The 14,967-nt window shown below is 43.6% G+C and overlaps 1 protein-coding gene across 1 annotated transcript; it reads left to right on the top strand.

Moving 5' to 3' along the window:
- Positions 1-7,946: 7,946 nt before the first annotated feature.
- LOC105191857 (WAS/WASL-interacting protein family member 3) lies at positions 7,947-11,389 on the top strand. The gene is made up of 5 exons (XM_011155591.2): positions 7,947-8,613; positions 9,042-9,434; positions 9,860-10,002; positions 10,285-10,895; positions 11,035-11,389. Exons 1-5 carry the CDS (start codon positions 8,451-8,453, stop codon positions 11,036-11,038), a joined length of 1,314 nt encoding a protein of 437 aa, XP_011153893.1. The 5' UTR covers positions 7,947-8,450; the 3' UTR covers positions 11,039-11,389.
- The last annotated feature ends 3,578 nt before the right edge of the window (positions 11,390-14,967 follow it).

The following is a 14,967-nucleotide window of genomic DNA, read 5'->3' as shown; positions in this document are numbered from 1 at the left end:
CTTTTTGTTATGTGACTTGTCAACAAGATTATTATACTCGACATCTTCTTTCTCTTTCATAATTTTTCTTATTCTTTCTTCTCACAATATGACCAATATTTAGCTCGTTGATAATGTTACATATTTTATTTCAAATATTAGATTTTCTGTTAAGACGAAAAACGAGTGCGTCTCGTTGGATTTATTGCGCGAGTCCATGTGCCACTGATCGATCGGTATTGCGTGTACTCGGAAACTCGCCTAATTACCAATCAGACACTAATTTTGCGCGGACGGAGCAACATTTCCAGGCTCGGCGAGGCAAGACTAATTAATTAATGGGGTTCTAATCCCGTCGAGGTCTTCGTTTATAATGCGGACCAAGTGCGCAGAGTACTTTTGTGATCGAAAAACAGGTATACGCCACGCGGAGGCCAGCACAGAGGGGAAGTGAAGTCCCACTTCGAGAGAAACGAGATCATCCCGGAGAGCGGGTTAGGCACAATTTTTGCTCACTAATTAGAAAGAAAATTTATTCAGCAAAAGAATTCCACACATATACGTACATACGTACGTACAAGAAAAAATTCATTCCGGAGAGGATACCACAACTTTTCTCGGTGCAAGAAAAATAAAATACATAATTATAGTCGATTAATACACGGGACACAGGAAGAAAAGAAGTTTGTAATTATTTGAAATGAAGATTCCACAAGGGAAATCGTGAGACAAATTTTCTAACACTGCGCGAATGCTTCGTTTCAACTCCAGAGTAAAATAATCAAAGACCCAAGAGAATCGTCTGCGTTATCGTTATCGCTCTTACTATCACGATATCACGCGAATCCAGGCAAGAGCACGTGGTATCTTTTCCGTTATCCTGGAGCGCCACCGTTAAACGTTAAACGTTCATTTTGCGTGCATGAGTGGCCTCGAGACGAGGCCTTCACAGTTTCTTTTCCCCCCGACTGCGCGACCAGCTTCACGCGATGAAACGGTGAAAATAAAGGTGAAACACACTCTATGGTCGCACGAGATGCCTACTTCTCGTCCGCCAGCTGCGTGCGGAGTAACGATACGTGTCACGGCAATATATATGACAACGGTAACAGCAAATGGTAACGTCCCGATTGTTGCAGAACATCGTCGACACGAAGGAGAGAAGCGACCTTTAACCTCAGAATGCTGCAATATATGTTATTGTGCGTCTCCTCCGGACTACGTCCGTGATATGTCATTTGTAGGACTCTTTCTACAAGGACGAGAGCATTGGACAAGAAAATCATCGATCCTTCCTAGTTAATGTGACGCAAATTTATTAATTCCCTTTCATTTCTTTTTCTCAGATGCAGAATGATAGATTTTGTCTTATTAATTTAAATTACGTTTGAATAATTACGTTATATAAATGTTAAAGTTACGTAGGCTCGCATAAATTATCTCATTTACATCAATGAAATATTTTATTATTATGTATGTGTATGTATATCAACGTAGTAATTAATAATTTCAATATTAATTGCGCGATATGCGTGCACTCCACTGTACGTGAAGATGAAAAATAAAATAGTTGGTCCACTCACTTGCTACCTTTCGCTCATTTCCTCGTAGAAAGTGTTCAAATTTGAAGAACATACATACGAGCATTGCACGAAATTTGCAGAGTCACTACTCTCGGTCGGTGCATCGATTCTGACTATTCAGGAATCTCGGTCGCACCAAGGATCGCACCCAATTTTAATGACAGTCAACAGAGCTGAAAGAACTCCAACAACAGCAAGCGTGATTTTTCTTTTTTTATAATTCAAACGTCGTTTCATATACATACATACAAAAAGCTACAAGTACAAATACAAATACAAAAAATAAAGACGAGGAAATATCACTGAGCAAAGCGAAACATTTCTTCTTGAAATTGTTATACGATTTAAATTAGAGTCTCTCTTATTTCGTCATTTAGCTGTATCTTTAAGTAAACGTCGATACACGCCGATACAAGGACGATAGAGCACATTTCTTAGATACTTCGGCGAGATTGCACGATATAAAAATGTTGCATTAAACGACCACGTACTTCCCGGAAGGACGAAGAGCGCTCGAGGCTCCTGGTATAATCCTTCAAGGATTTTCACCGAGTCTTCTTATGCAAGCGAATGCGGTGAGGGAGGACAAAAACGGGTGGACGAACGGACGGCCGGCGTGCTGGATGAAATTATCGCGATGCTCGGTGGGAATGGTCACAAGAGGAAACGAGACACATAAGAATGAAACAATGGCATTCAGTTTCGAAAGAATCTCACAATCCCACCCTCGATTTGCAGAGGAGGAGGTCGATCGTTAACCTGTCCAATTAATCGCGATCAGGAGGGCAACTGCTCAGATATCGTGTGGAATTCTTCGATGTAGAAGCATCGAGGAAACAGATCGAATTTAATTGAAATAGAAAAATAAAATAAACAGAAAGTAACTGTGTCAAATTGTTTCATTTAACCTCTGATTTAAAATCTGGAGTTAAAACGTTATCTGAAATTTGAAACTTGACTTGGATCGAGATATGGATTTCTTTTAAACCTAGATTCAAATTACATATATATTTTTACAAACATAACTTTTTTACGGGACTTTTTAATGTTTGCAAGACGACACTGTGAGAGAACGCCTGAGCATTGGCAAACCATGCTGCACTGTCGCGAAACTGGTTATATCTCAACAGGACTTTCATTTAGCTAACACAGAGCGCATAGGCACATCGAACAGGATTTTGATACTCTACACTATATCAGGTCAGATCTGTGTAGTATATAATTAAATATTTACTTAGAAGCTGTAAGCTGTAATGTCTCAATCGAATGAAATTCTGATTAAATTTACAAAAAATCAAGGAAAAATTATTTCGCACTATCATTTATATGAACCTACATCAGGAGATTTCGCGTTATGTGTTAATCTCTTTGCAACGAAATCTTCGTGATGAGACCTCCAATTAAGATTCTGCACACTCTGTACACCACGTCGGTGTTGTAAGCGTTTAAACCACCTTGTTGAAAACCACGAACATACCTGTCCCCGCAATTACGAAACTTGCGCTGCGTAACGCGTTGAAGTTACGGTCGCACATGTAATCGTGTAAAATGTTGAGATAGGTGGACCCCGACGAGAAAGTAATTAACAAGGAAATGTCGCGTGCTTTCTAATGTCCCTTGACTGAGGCGCGGTCGACTCTTTCCCTGACACAGCGCGCTCGATGACATATCCACGATTATGTAAATCTAATAAGAAGTCATGAGAAAATTACTTTCCGGAAAATTACATACCGCCTCTGGCCACCCTAACGCGCTCGCGTGCAATTAATGAAAATTATATTCAATGTTCTGTGCAAAACGAGAACTTCGTCATTATCATAATATCATAGTATTGCAACATTATTCAACGAGGTGATTACTTTCTAATATTTTCCGCAATATTCCTCGACAATAAGACGTATGCAAGAAAATTTATCGTTTTTCAGCGATAATCACCATATATTATGCAAAAATTTATAATGTCAAGGAACATCTCTATTTACGACCAAGATTATATCATTATATACGTATAATCGCACAAAATGTCAAAGCTAATGCATCGCGATATCGTCCGGTAGCGTAATTATCACGCTCTTTCGATTAAGGGACTCCCGTCGCAAATTTTATTAGGAAGTTATCGCTACTGAAGGACCGACCGTATCGGACGCCAAATAGGCCAGACTTGAGAGCCTCTGAGAGGGTCCCGAAGAAGGTGTAGCGAGCCTGTGGGCCGCTATGACCCGGAGAGCAAGGACCTCTGGTCCTTGACGCGTTCGAGTCCACCGCGTTCTTCTCCCCTCTTATTTTCTCCCGTTGTGCATCGTCCTTTTTTACCGGACCCTCTCCGCGGCTCGACTCATCCCGCTGCTCGTCCTCCGAGTCCTTTTTAATTGTTTTATCGTCGTTCCGTCCCTCCCTTTCCATTTCGCTCTTTCCTCTCGAAGCGGCCGCTTCTCCGAAATGCACTCGTTTCATTAGAACGACTTAGCCAATAACCGCCCGCGGATATCCCGTATCGAGAATTACGCCGGACGTTGATATCTCTTGTGCAACTTCTCGCCGAGTATACGCATGCACTCTATCAATAGTTACGAAACACGTTCTCTCGAAATAATACGTGCGATCCTTCACGCATTGCCTCGAAAAATTGGTCAAAAGGTATCTTTAATCAAAGTTCCATCACGCACAAGAAAAGGGAAAAGGGATAACGCACAAGGACAAATCTCTGAAAAGACTGGGTTAAAAGAATTAATTTTACGCTTATATTCGGAACAATATCATCGCACAAATGGCGCGTGAAAATGGCTTTCAAAGCCACCCTGCATATCTTGCGCAAAAATAACGAGCGTGAACATGAGTTTATCGCTCAAATCCCACCACCCACGGGTGCTTCTGAAAACCGTTGTTCCTTTTTGATCGCATGTTATTTATGCAAATTCAGCCCCCCGCCTCGGGCCCGTCGAATTTTGACGTCATTGTGCCCTGACATTATTCACGAGAAACTGGTTGCGAATTGGGGGAAGAATGAACGGTCTTTCTATAGATATTGCACGCGTTTTTCTCTCATTTCGCTTCCCCCCCAAAAACGTTCCTTTTAACTCGTTCGGCCGCTACTCCTTCCCGACTTCTTAGTCCGCCGGATTTGAATAAAATTTACTTATCGACAAAGACGAAGTAAAAACGACGTAACGCAATCAATGATAACGCGTGTTCCACATGTATCTCTAAACGGAATATATAAAGAGAAGATTTTAAGTGAACCTTTTGCGATATGAGGGGAAAAAATTAAGGGCCCTGAATCTTGTAATCATCGACATTTCATCGCAATTAAATTGCCAAATTTATTTTGTATTATCTCGGATAAATTTACCCAAGATATTCTCTATAAATATAAGCTTTCCGAAAGTTCCGAAGCTCGTCGATGAGATTTAACGTAAAACGTACAATCGCGGATAATGTTTATTCCTCATTATCCAAATGAGCACAAAGATTTCCGCGCCGAAAGTAATTCGGCGTACTTAATCGCGAGGGTCCAGTTGACCCGCGGGCGTTTCATTTATGGCGATAGCGGCAGCTTTAAGTTTTAAACTCGCTTCCCGACTGTTGCGCCGATTAAGTGCTCTCTCTCTCTCTCTCTCTCTCTCGCAGCCCTCCGCGGTTTGCTCTATCACCGAGCATTGAATTATGAAGAAAGCATAAGAGTAGTAACAGACCACCTACGTCAGACCGCAGTACTCGCGAGCCGTACTTCAGACCACGACGCGCCGATCGCGCGCGCACTCGAAATGAATTCGAATGAGCATTGCGGTATCAAGGCGCGACGTCTGCATTTTTAACGTCACTTCAGATGGTTCCTGCTTTTTAACACAACATTCAACGTTTCCCAAACCTGTTTCTCGAGTCGCATTGCGCAAGCAAAGCGCATACGGACCGCGGACGAAGCGTCAACGGTGGATCCAACGTCTGAAATTGCGGGGAAGAATATTGTGCATTGATGAAAATGGGCTCAAAAGGGACTTGGGCTCTATCATAGGAGAATCTTTTCTTCCAGAAGAAGTACCGAAACGAAAAATTGCATGGAACATGCGTTTCACATTACCGAAGCGGGGCGAGAGGAAGAGGATCTCCCACGTCTTCTCCGATATTTTATCAGAACTGCACGAATTCCTCACGAATTGTACCTCTATCTCTTATCGATACACGAGCAAAGTCACGTGAGGAAAGTCTCGGCAAGATCCCTCGCGCGTGTGTTGTGTTAAGCGCCTCCTCGACCAAGGCATGCATCGCCCTCGCGTATTTGGGCCTAAGTGACGTACCATGTAAGGCACTTCGGATTTATTGCGCGATTCAACATTCGATTTAGGAGCGCGCGCGAAAACGTTATTTCCTTATCGACAGTGTCATTCAGCGGAGGTAAAAATAATTCTCAGCTCCAGGCCTTAGTCCCGCCCGCTTAGTAACGCCCCCCTGTAATAGCGTGATTACGATGTACGAAAAGCCGTCCGACATAAGTTCAACAAAGCATCTTTTTAATTATGTCCGATTAAATTTATCTCCGTTAGTCGGCTTGCGAGGAAGCAACTCTAGTGGAGTGCTTTAATGCAATTTATATGTAATTCGTCGTTCCTCATTCGTTACACTCCGTGCAACGGTCTAGTTAAGAGTTAACTTTTTTTTCTCGCTACTCCGATCCAACGTTCCCGCCCCGTTTCTCACTCCTGTCGACATTCCATCCTAGATCCCCCTGCAATCTCGGTCCGTGGTCTAAGGTCTGGACTGGAACCAAGAAAACAAAAACGAAGACTCGACCGGACACGAGGGCAATGAAGACAACGACGGTAAAACCGAGGTGATCGCTTCACCTCAGACGCACGATGTAAATATCGGCCATCAGGATTAAACGCGGGGAATTATCCCGGGTGTCGTCTTTGCGACTTTGATCGTGGGGGATCACGTGTCATCATGTCGGCGAGCGCGGGCATCGTGAGAAAGGCTATTAAAATCGCTGACGTCCTGTCAGTTTCAATCTTGTCAATTTCGAATCTCACATGAGACAAATTAATACTCGATTTAGAAAGAAATAAAAAATATATTAATATTCTAACAGAATCACAGCTACACACTTGTCACTTGTGTGCCTACACACAAGTGACAAGATTAAGATTCCATTCGCATTCGAGTGAAGCCGAAGAAAATCAGATCGGAATATTCGATACGAGACGCTTTTTTTCGTATCCTTCGACGTATCCTTCGACGTACTACGAGCAAGAAAAAGAAATGCACGATTACGCGAGTCCTCTCGCGGACATCTCGCAGAACGTGTTACTCGTCCTCAAGCAAGTTGAGGGACGAGATACGGCGAGGTCATGCGTGACTCAGGATTACCCGCGAGATTCGGCGGGATCGAAAACTCGGCGGATTCGAGGATTACGTGGTCGCGGTCGCGTCTCTTCCTACTCGTCCTGCTCCTTTTCCTTCCTTTTACGTTCGGATCGGGCTTGGATTCTTCCTTATTGCCGAGGCCGCCGAATCTCTTATCCAGACGGATAATAAAAAGGACGATGAGCCCCGTGGAGCCTCCTACATACCGGCGATGCGCTCTCGCAGGATTCGCACAGGACCCGCGCGATGTCGCGGGACACTTTCGGTAACGAGTACGTAACGAGTCCCCTCGAGAGTGCGTCCACCTTTGCATACCAATGCGAACCCTCCTCGCTCTCCCCTGATTCTCGCAGGTGTGGAATTTTTTCCTCCTCTGCCGCTGCGTCGGTCGCGGGAAGCCCCATATAGACTATGCGCGAGTCATATGAAAGTCACGGGAAGGCAGCTAATGAAATTCGCGAGCGCGCGTCATCATTTGTCGGTGTGACAGCCGACATCTCTCGCTGTTAACCGTTTATACGATATCGCGATGCTCTATCGTTAACTTTAAGAATTTACAATCACAAGAACACAAAGGGACTCTATCTCTTTGGCAACCACGTATACCATAAGAGCGGCAAATCTCAACTCAAATATTTATTTACTTATTTATTTATCTACTTGTAAAAAAATCAACAACGAGAGACCTCGAAACCGGTAATCGGTAAGGTCTTCCATTTCGCGCAGTACTACTCACACCCTTATGATCTTTCCTCACTTTCCAAGAAGCAAAACCAATAACGAGCAACACGAGGCACAAAAGGCCGACACTAAAGATCGTCCTTAAGCCTGTCGAGTTTACCAGGACAATATGTCTCAGACGAAGGTTTTAAGACTTCGCTGGAGCCCTTGGAACGCGCATGCTTAACGAATTAAAAAACCGACTCCAAAGGGTCAAGACCCTAAATTCGCCCGGTAACAATATCCAGCGCCTAAAACGCATGACCAACGAAAAACAGTTCTCTCAGCCCGCTGGCAGGACGAACGATCGTCGCGGGCACGCGACGTGCATCCTTCGGGTGCATCCTAAATCCCGTCCAATGAGGAGTCCTCGGACGAGAGATGGGGGAAGGCAGATACGAGGGGGAAACAGGCGGAGGGAACGAGTCGCGGGAACGCGGCAAGCACTTCCTGCGCAAGAAGAGGGTCCTACGCGAATCGTCGAGTAATTGAGGTCCTGTGGTCCCTACGAGACCGCGGGTCTGGTGGGGGTCGCCCTATGTAAGGCCCTGGAAGCGACCAGGTCCAGCTCATCCAGCATCAGGACACCGCGAGTCAGGATTCGCGCCGCCCTGGCGTCGATGAGCACAAGGAGGATCAAGCGAGCAAGACACCCCTGGCGACTTAGTTTTCGGAAAGTATCCTTCGTCCTGGTGGAGGGCACCGACCGCCCTCGGGATTGTCATCGGTGGTGAAGAAGAAGCCGAGGAGGAGAACGAGAGGAAGAGGACGAGGGGAAGAACGAAGAGAGGGCACATCGAGAAGAAGATGAGGGTGGAGGTGTTAGTCGTCCTTACGGTCCTTACTGTAAGTTTCGTCAATGCTGCCAGGAGAAGAGTTAGATCCACGACAGGAACGACAGTGACCACAACGATGACGACACCAGCGTCGTTCATCGGTAGGCAGCTCGGCTTCGCCGGACAGCCGGAAGGTCAGTGCCGATGTCTTCAAGGTTGGGAGTCTCGAGTTCTCGCGAGATGTTGTTCCGCGCGATCGGTAACGCGACGATACGAAGAGGCTGCAAAACACCGAGTGTCTTTACGTGGATATTCTCACGGCAAAGGAAATGCGACGATAATTTCAAGACATCCGGAAAGATGTCTACGACTCTCGAATTCGTCTCTCGCAAAAACTGCTAGGTGTACTCTTAAATTATTCTTTGAATAATTAAAAATGATAAAAAAATAATTACAAAGTACGTTGAATGAAAAATTTCGCGAACGCCGATCGGTGAACGAAGCAACGAAATTCGTACAGAAATCACGCGCCTCCTCAACGATGACGATCGACGATCGACGATCGACGATGACGATGACGAACCAGTCGATTTTAAACCAGAGATCTAAAATCAAATTTCAGAACTGGAGACTCTGTGGGACAACTATGACATCCAGAAACTGGACAACCGTGCCGAGTCGTGGAAAAGTCTGAACAACGTGTCGGAGAAGCACGACGAGGTCGTCCTCAACACCGGCAGACAGTTCTACCCTGGGCTCCCGACGAATCCGGGGGAAACGAACGAACTGCCTAAGCCCATCTCGCCGCAACCTACGTTGCTTCCGCACCCGCCGGGTTGTTTAGGCCCGCGAGGCCAGTACCCGAGCCCGAAGAGCTGCGCCAACTACCTCAACTGCTGGGACGATGTTGTCATAGAGCAGACCTGCCCAGCTGGGTTGCTCTTCAACGACGTTACCAACGTCTGCGACTTCGACTATAACGTCAACTGCGGCAACCGACCTCCCGCCACACCGAGTGAGTGATCGATAATCACGCATCGAATCGCTCGTTCACGGTTCCGCGAGTAATCGCAACGGCCGATCCGATTGCCTCTTAATCGCAACTTCATCTATTAGATCAGTGGTTCTCAACTCAAAGCGAAATTACCTCAGGGACAGTGGAGGCTAAGATAAGAGCATAGGGGGAGAGCGAAGGGCTATCAAAGTAACGATAACCTAATAGCCGAGAATACCGTAAGATTATCCGATAATCTATAACGGAGCATTTTGAACCGCGCGCGTCTTTTTTCAACCGCGTGTTCATCCCTCGTTATAATTAAGGAAGTTTACTTACTTATTTCAGACCGTTTCTCTTTTTGTTTGTATCTTCAATACAGATAAAGTATCACAGTTTTCGTGAAATTTCGTGATAATAGAAGTGTTAATCTTGTCACTCGGCAGAACCACCGTTGCCGCCGGGGTCGAAGCTGTGCCCGGACCCGAACGGCCGCTACAGGAGCTCGACGAACTGTTCAGAATTCTACGTGTGTGTCGGAGGCAGACCCGTCAAATTCGCCTGCCCTCGCAGTCTGGTCTACAATGACGTAAGGAGCCGTTCCGAAAAACGCGACTCGAACACACGCGGAATTTTAAGTCGCGGAATGACGCGTCATGTCTCTCGTTATTTTTATCTTTCTTGACAGAAAGTTATGCAGAAAGTATAACTGCGTTAGTCTGACTCTGAAAACGAGAATGAGTCAAATTTCCAGTACTAAATCTCGTGATCATTTCAGCAGCACAAAATATCTCAGATATTCGAAACAAGTATGTCAAGAATAAGTAACAACAACTCGAGAGATAAAATCGCAATTTTCGACTTTTTTCAGATTCTAAACGTGTGTGACTATCCATACAACGTAGACTGCAGAGGCGCTGCCACGCCAAAACCACAACCTCCACCACAGCCGCCGACTATACCTCCGCAAACACCTTCGCATCCACCTCCTACGTCCAAGCCGTCTACTAAGCCACCTACTTACCCCCCTCAGCCTACTTATCCTTCTCAACCACCGACCTATCCTTCTCCACAACTTCCGACCTATCAACCACAACCCTACCCACCGCCAGCTTATCCCGGAAATCCCTGGCTAACTAAGGTTGAACCGGATCCCTGGCATCAACGACCGTCGGCGTCTCAACTAGAGATCGACAACGAACGGCTCAAGAATGAAGAAATGACTAACGGTCAACCTCTCGACAATCAACCGCAGGACGTGATGGAAACGTCGAGTCTGATGAGCCCATGGAATCTTTTCCAGGTGATACCACCTGAGCTAATGAGTACTCCGTGTAAAAATGGAGACGTGCACAGGCTCAACGAAAGTTGCACCAACATGGTGGTCTGTAGGAACGACAGACCTCAAATGGTGAGGTGTTCATCGGGCTTCTCATACGACAAGCCCTCAGACTCCTGCAAGCCCTTCAGCGTTGCCAAATGGTACACGATTTTTTTCTTCGATATATAATATTTTAACTATATTTTCCGATTCCGATTCTTACGATATAATTCATACGTTTTACGTATCGAGAACAGGACGACCAAAACTCACGAGAAATATCTTCCTTTTCTGTTTCAGTTAATCGACGAATCTTTTAGAAATCACTCTTTGCTACTAAGCGTACACATCGAGCCAACTACAATAAAATAACTGTTGCTATTTGCTATTGCTACGGCTTTAATCAATCTCTATCGATTAATCTTAATATCTTCTGATCGAGATGCGAAGCAATGGATAAAGTATCAATAACGAATAAAACTGCAGTCGATGACAACTCGTCATCGAAGACAACGATCAAAGAGGGCTATTTAGTTTAATAAAATCTAAGGTTAAGTGAATAGATTTCGTAAATGATATTTCCTTTTGTAATTCTCGCATTAGTTCATTAATATGCTATCCGATAAACAAACGAGAAAGAACTAGCTTTTGAAATTTGAAAGGACTATAATCTGTAAATAAATATAAATTGAAATTTCTGCCTGTCTTTTATCTCTTTTAATCCTTCATTCCTCTTAATTTGATCTTTTGAATAGATATAAATATGAATTGTAAAATCTAAAACCGTGAATAAAATAACGGAAGAAAAAAATCGCATTTATGGGAAGTTTCCTTCGATGGTAAATCAAGAGATCACGCGTTCTAAAAGCTTCATATTCAAGTCACGAGATTGCAGCACGCGCTCTGTCTCTCTCTCTCTCTCTCTGTGTGTGTTCTCCAGACTCATCACAGGTTCTCCAAGAGGTAAAAGGAGCGAGAGTCGAAGTATATAGATGGCGGACGGGAAGAAGGGGTCGGAGAAGAACGGGCTATGATTGCAGGCGATGATTGCAGAAGATCGCCATGAAGAACTGGAGCGTGGTTGATGCAGAGAAATGTGTCGTCACGGAATACATCTCCAGCATACGTTGGTCCGGTAACGTCGGGACGGACCCACCAACGAGCTCCCACTCTGCTCGACTTATCGTACACGTAATTGGAACACGATGTTTTTGCGCGCTTCTAGAGAGCGTGTACTCCACGCGCCCCTCGGCCGATTTCTTCAAACACGATCCTCTCGTTTCTCCACAAAGTAATCATCTATCGCGCCGTTTAGAGGACTTATTGGATCGTAACTTTAACTAGCATTTAACGCCACGTGGCTTGTCCTAATTTTCACGCGTTCGTAAGACGAAATCGTGATAAATTTCCCTGTGAAATCTTTTCAAGTCAGACTTGAGGAAACTCACGCACCGACCGTGACCGTCCTGAACGTAACGTGAATTCTCTAACAATGGGGATTTCGGAACATCGGAAACTTTAATGCCTGGTGAAGCCCATACTATTCGAAGTGTATACTAAATTATGAGCGTGAACGTTAAAGTCGCTTCAAATTTTCGCGAAACATGTCACTTAATTTTTTCTAAATTTTCATATGGGGAGTATATTAATAATAATATCAGATGACATTTGTCGCGGAATGTGCAATGAATTTCTCTTGCACTTCTTCTTACTCCGTTTTCACGTTCGACGACACATTGTCGTCGAACGAGGAGAGATGGCACCAACGGGAGGACCAATCCAGTAGCGACCTTTTTCAAGCTTTCCTCGCAATCGGAATTCCGCGCTTGGTTGCGCATACGGAAAAGAAATCGATAGCTTAAAGTGAGTTTCCAAAGAGAAAGAGCAAAAGCGGTAAAACGAAAGAAAAGTTTGTCGCATATTAAAGTATCTTCTGATGGATGTGTAATATGGATATGTATCGTGTACACGTTAGATTAATTGTAAAATTAAAACGTGTGTACCGAAGTGGTGAGTAGTACCATGTAACAATTATATAAACAAATGACTATATAATCGCGCAACAATATTATGTAATCGCGTTGCGGTAGCACTGTAATATAATGATCATATAACACTCTTAAGATTGCATGCCAATCACATAAATATATAAATAGTAACTCTTCATGATTCTTTATAACAGACATTTCCATTTCATGAAGTAGCAATTTATTTATAAATTATAAATTCCTCAATCCTCTCACCAACGATTTTTTAGAATTTTAATTTTCAGAATTTATTTCAATATTAATTTCAGAATTTTAACGAATCTCGAACAAAATGACAAAGACACTCGAGATATCCATGTTTATATGCTTCGAAAAGAATAAATTTGGAGAAATTTCTAAGGTAATCATAGATATTTCTTCTTGCAGTATTGAGATGCAACCAAATGTTTTACATTTTAATGAAGAAAGTTTGTGTCAAACCGGATATATGCTTTGCCGAACGAAATTTGAGAAATCGTTTAGAAAGGGACAAAATATCTCGAAAGCGACCGAGGAGACGCCTCGTCGTACGTTTCACTCGAACGGTGGCGCAAAACTTGAAAATTACGTAATAATACGCGACGTTACGTCGTATATGAAGCGGCAAAAGGTCCCGGTGAAATGCGAAAAGCGATCGGAGGGGGAGTCATCGAATATGCAGCGAACGAACGACAGGAACGCGTTGGAAACATTACGGTCTTTCGAAAGAAAAATTTTACACGATGGCAGAAATATTGCTGTGCATTTCATTAAAATAGCGAAAAAAAAAAAAATCATCGATCATGATCAATTTTCTTTTCTGATAAAACGATAAAACGGATAGAGCTTAGAGTGTAGCATTTTATTTTTCGCAGTCATAAGTATCTCTTCAGAAATATCTATAACTATAGAGAGTCCTAAATAATTATACACATGTAATTATCCAAATACTTTTCACTACATTATATTAAAACGAAGTATTTACTCGAAAAGAGATAGATTCGAAAAGTCTTCAAGGATTTTAATGGGAATAGAGGATAGAGTGAGAGTTTTATCATAGTCTGCAGTTTTGACAAGTGCCTGCCCATAAAGTTTCAAATGAAGCTATCACAAGGGCACTGCGAGATTCGATTCGTCCCTGAATGGAACAGTGACGGCGAAGAGATATCACTTTCCCGCTGCTCTCTTGCCGCTTTCTTACTGCCACGCCCGGCCACCGTGTTTCTGCGAGAGTTCGAGGGAACGTTCGATGTCAAGCATGATGAATGTAAAGCAAACAATACAAAGTATGATTACTTAATTGCTGCTACACCCGCTTCTGTCTTTATCACGTGGCAACTTTATCGATTTGACTTAACAATACACGATGATCACAATGACGACATTAATTTATCCTTTTTTTATCCTCATTTTATGATGAAATAAAGCAGAATGTATAATAGTCATGAAAAGTTCGCATCCGCGGAGACTCGCGAAAAGTTCGCAGTAGCAATTCGGCGACGATAGAGTCAGGGAAAGAGGAAAGAGACAGATATAATCCCCGTGGTAATTCCCGTGTTACGGAAGGCTCGCCAGGTCGAGAAAGGTATCCGCGAGTTGGCCGCGCGAGCGACTGCGGCCTCGACCTTTCTGGAAAAACTTAGAAATTGCAGTCAACGAGCCCTGCAATTAGGCACGCGTGAAAGATCAACGACAAATGCGCGCTTCACGCGCGATATTCTACGCGCCGTGTATCCGTAGTAATACGTATCAATCTCGAATCATCTCTCTTACAATATACAAATGTCTTTATATTTTTCTCTCTCATTCAGAATAACATAACAATTGGAGGTATGTTCTTCGTCAAATTCGAGTACGAAGTAAAATCGGACGGAGAAGATCATTGTAAAAATGTGCAAAGTTATTATTGCGATTGTGCAAGTAGGATTTATATAATTAATTAAGACTTGCGCTTATAAATAGAAGACAACTGACAGGAATTTAGTACATCGCGGGGGCGGAGGCTAATTGATCCACTGGAAAATCAACGTTCTTACGAAATTTCCTTCGCGAAGAATCGCCTTTCTCTTACCTTAATGATGCCCAAAGGACAATGTCCTTTCCACGGAGATCTGAGATGCGAAGCAACGCATCGTTAAATGCTAACGTCGGGCCTCCTGTGATATTTTCTATGGCATAAACAAATTCGCAATTACGAGGCTTTGTTCGATCCAATTAACTTAATTTT

The sequence above is a fragment of the Harpegnathos saltator genome, unplaced genomic scaffold (assembly GCF_003227715.2).
Source record: "Harpegnathos saltator strain DR-91 unplaced genomic scaffold, Hsal_v8.6 scaffold114, whole genome shotgun sequence".
Taxonomy (NCBI): Eukaryota; Metazoa; Arthropoda; class Insecta; order Hymenoptera; family Formicidae; genus Harpegnathos; species Harpegnathos saltator.
Note: the sequence above shows the minus strand (reverse complement) of the source record. Positions and strands in the feature narration are given on the sequence as shown.

Excerpts from the sequence above, each read along its gene's own strand:
- LOC105191857 (XM_011155591.2), top strand. The coding sequence starts at position 8,451 with ATGAGGGTGGAGGTGTTAGTCGTCCTTACGGTCCTTACTGTAAGTTTC. Across the intron at positions 8,614-9,041 it reads CTTCGCCGGACAGCCGGAAG|AACTGGAGACTCTGTGGGAC; the intron begins GTCAGTGCCGAT and ends ATCAAATTTCAG. Across the intron at positions 9,435-9,859 it reads CCGACCTCCCGCCACACCGA|AACCACCGTTGCCGCCGGGG; the intron begins GTGAGTGATCGA and ends GTCACTCGGCAG.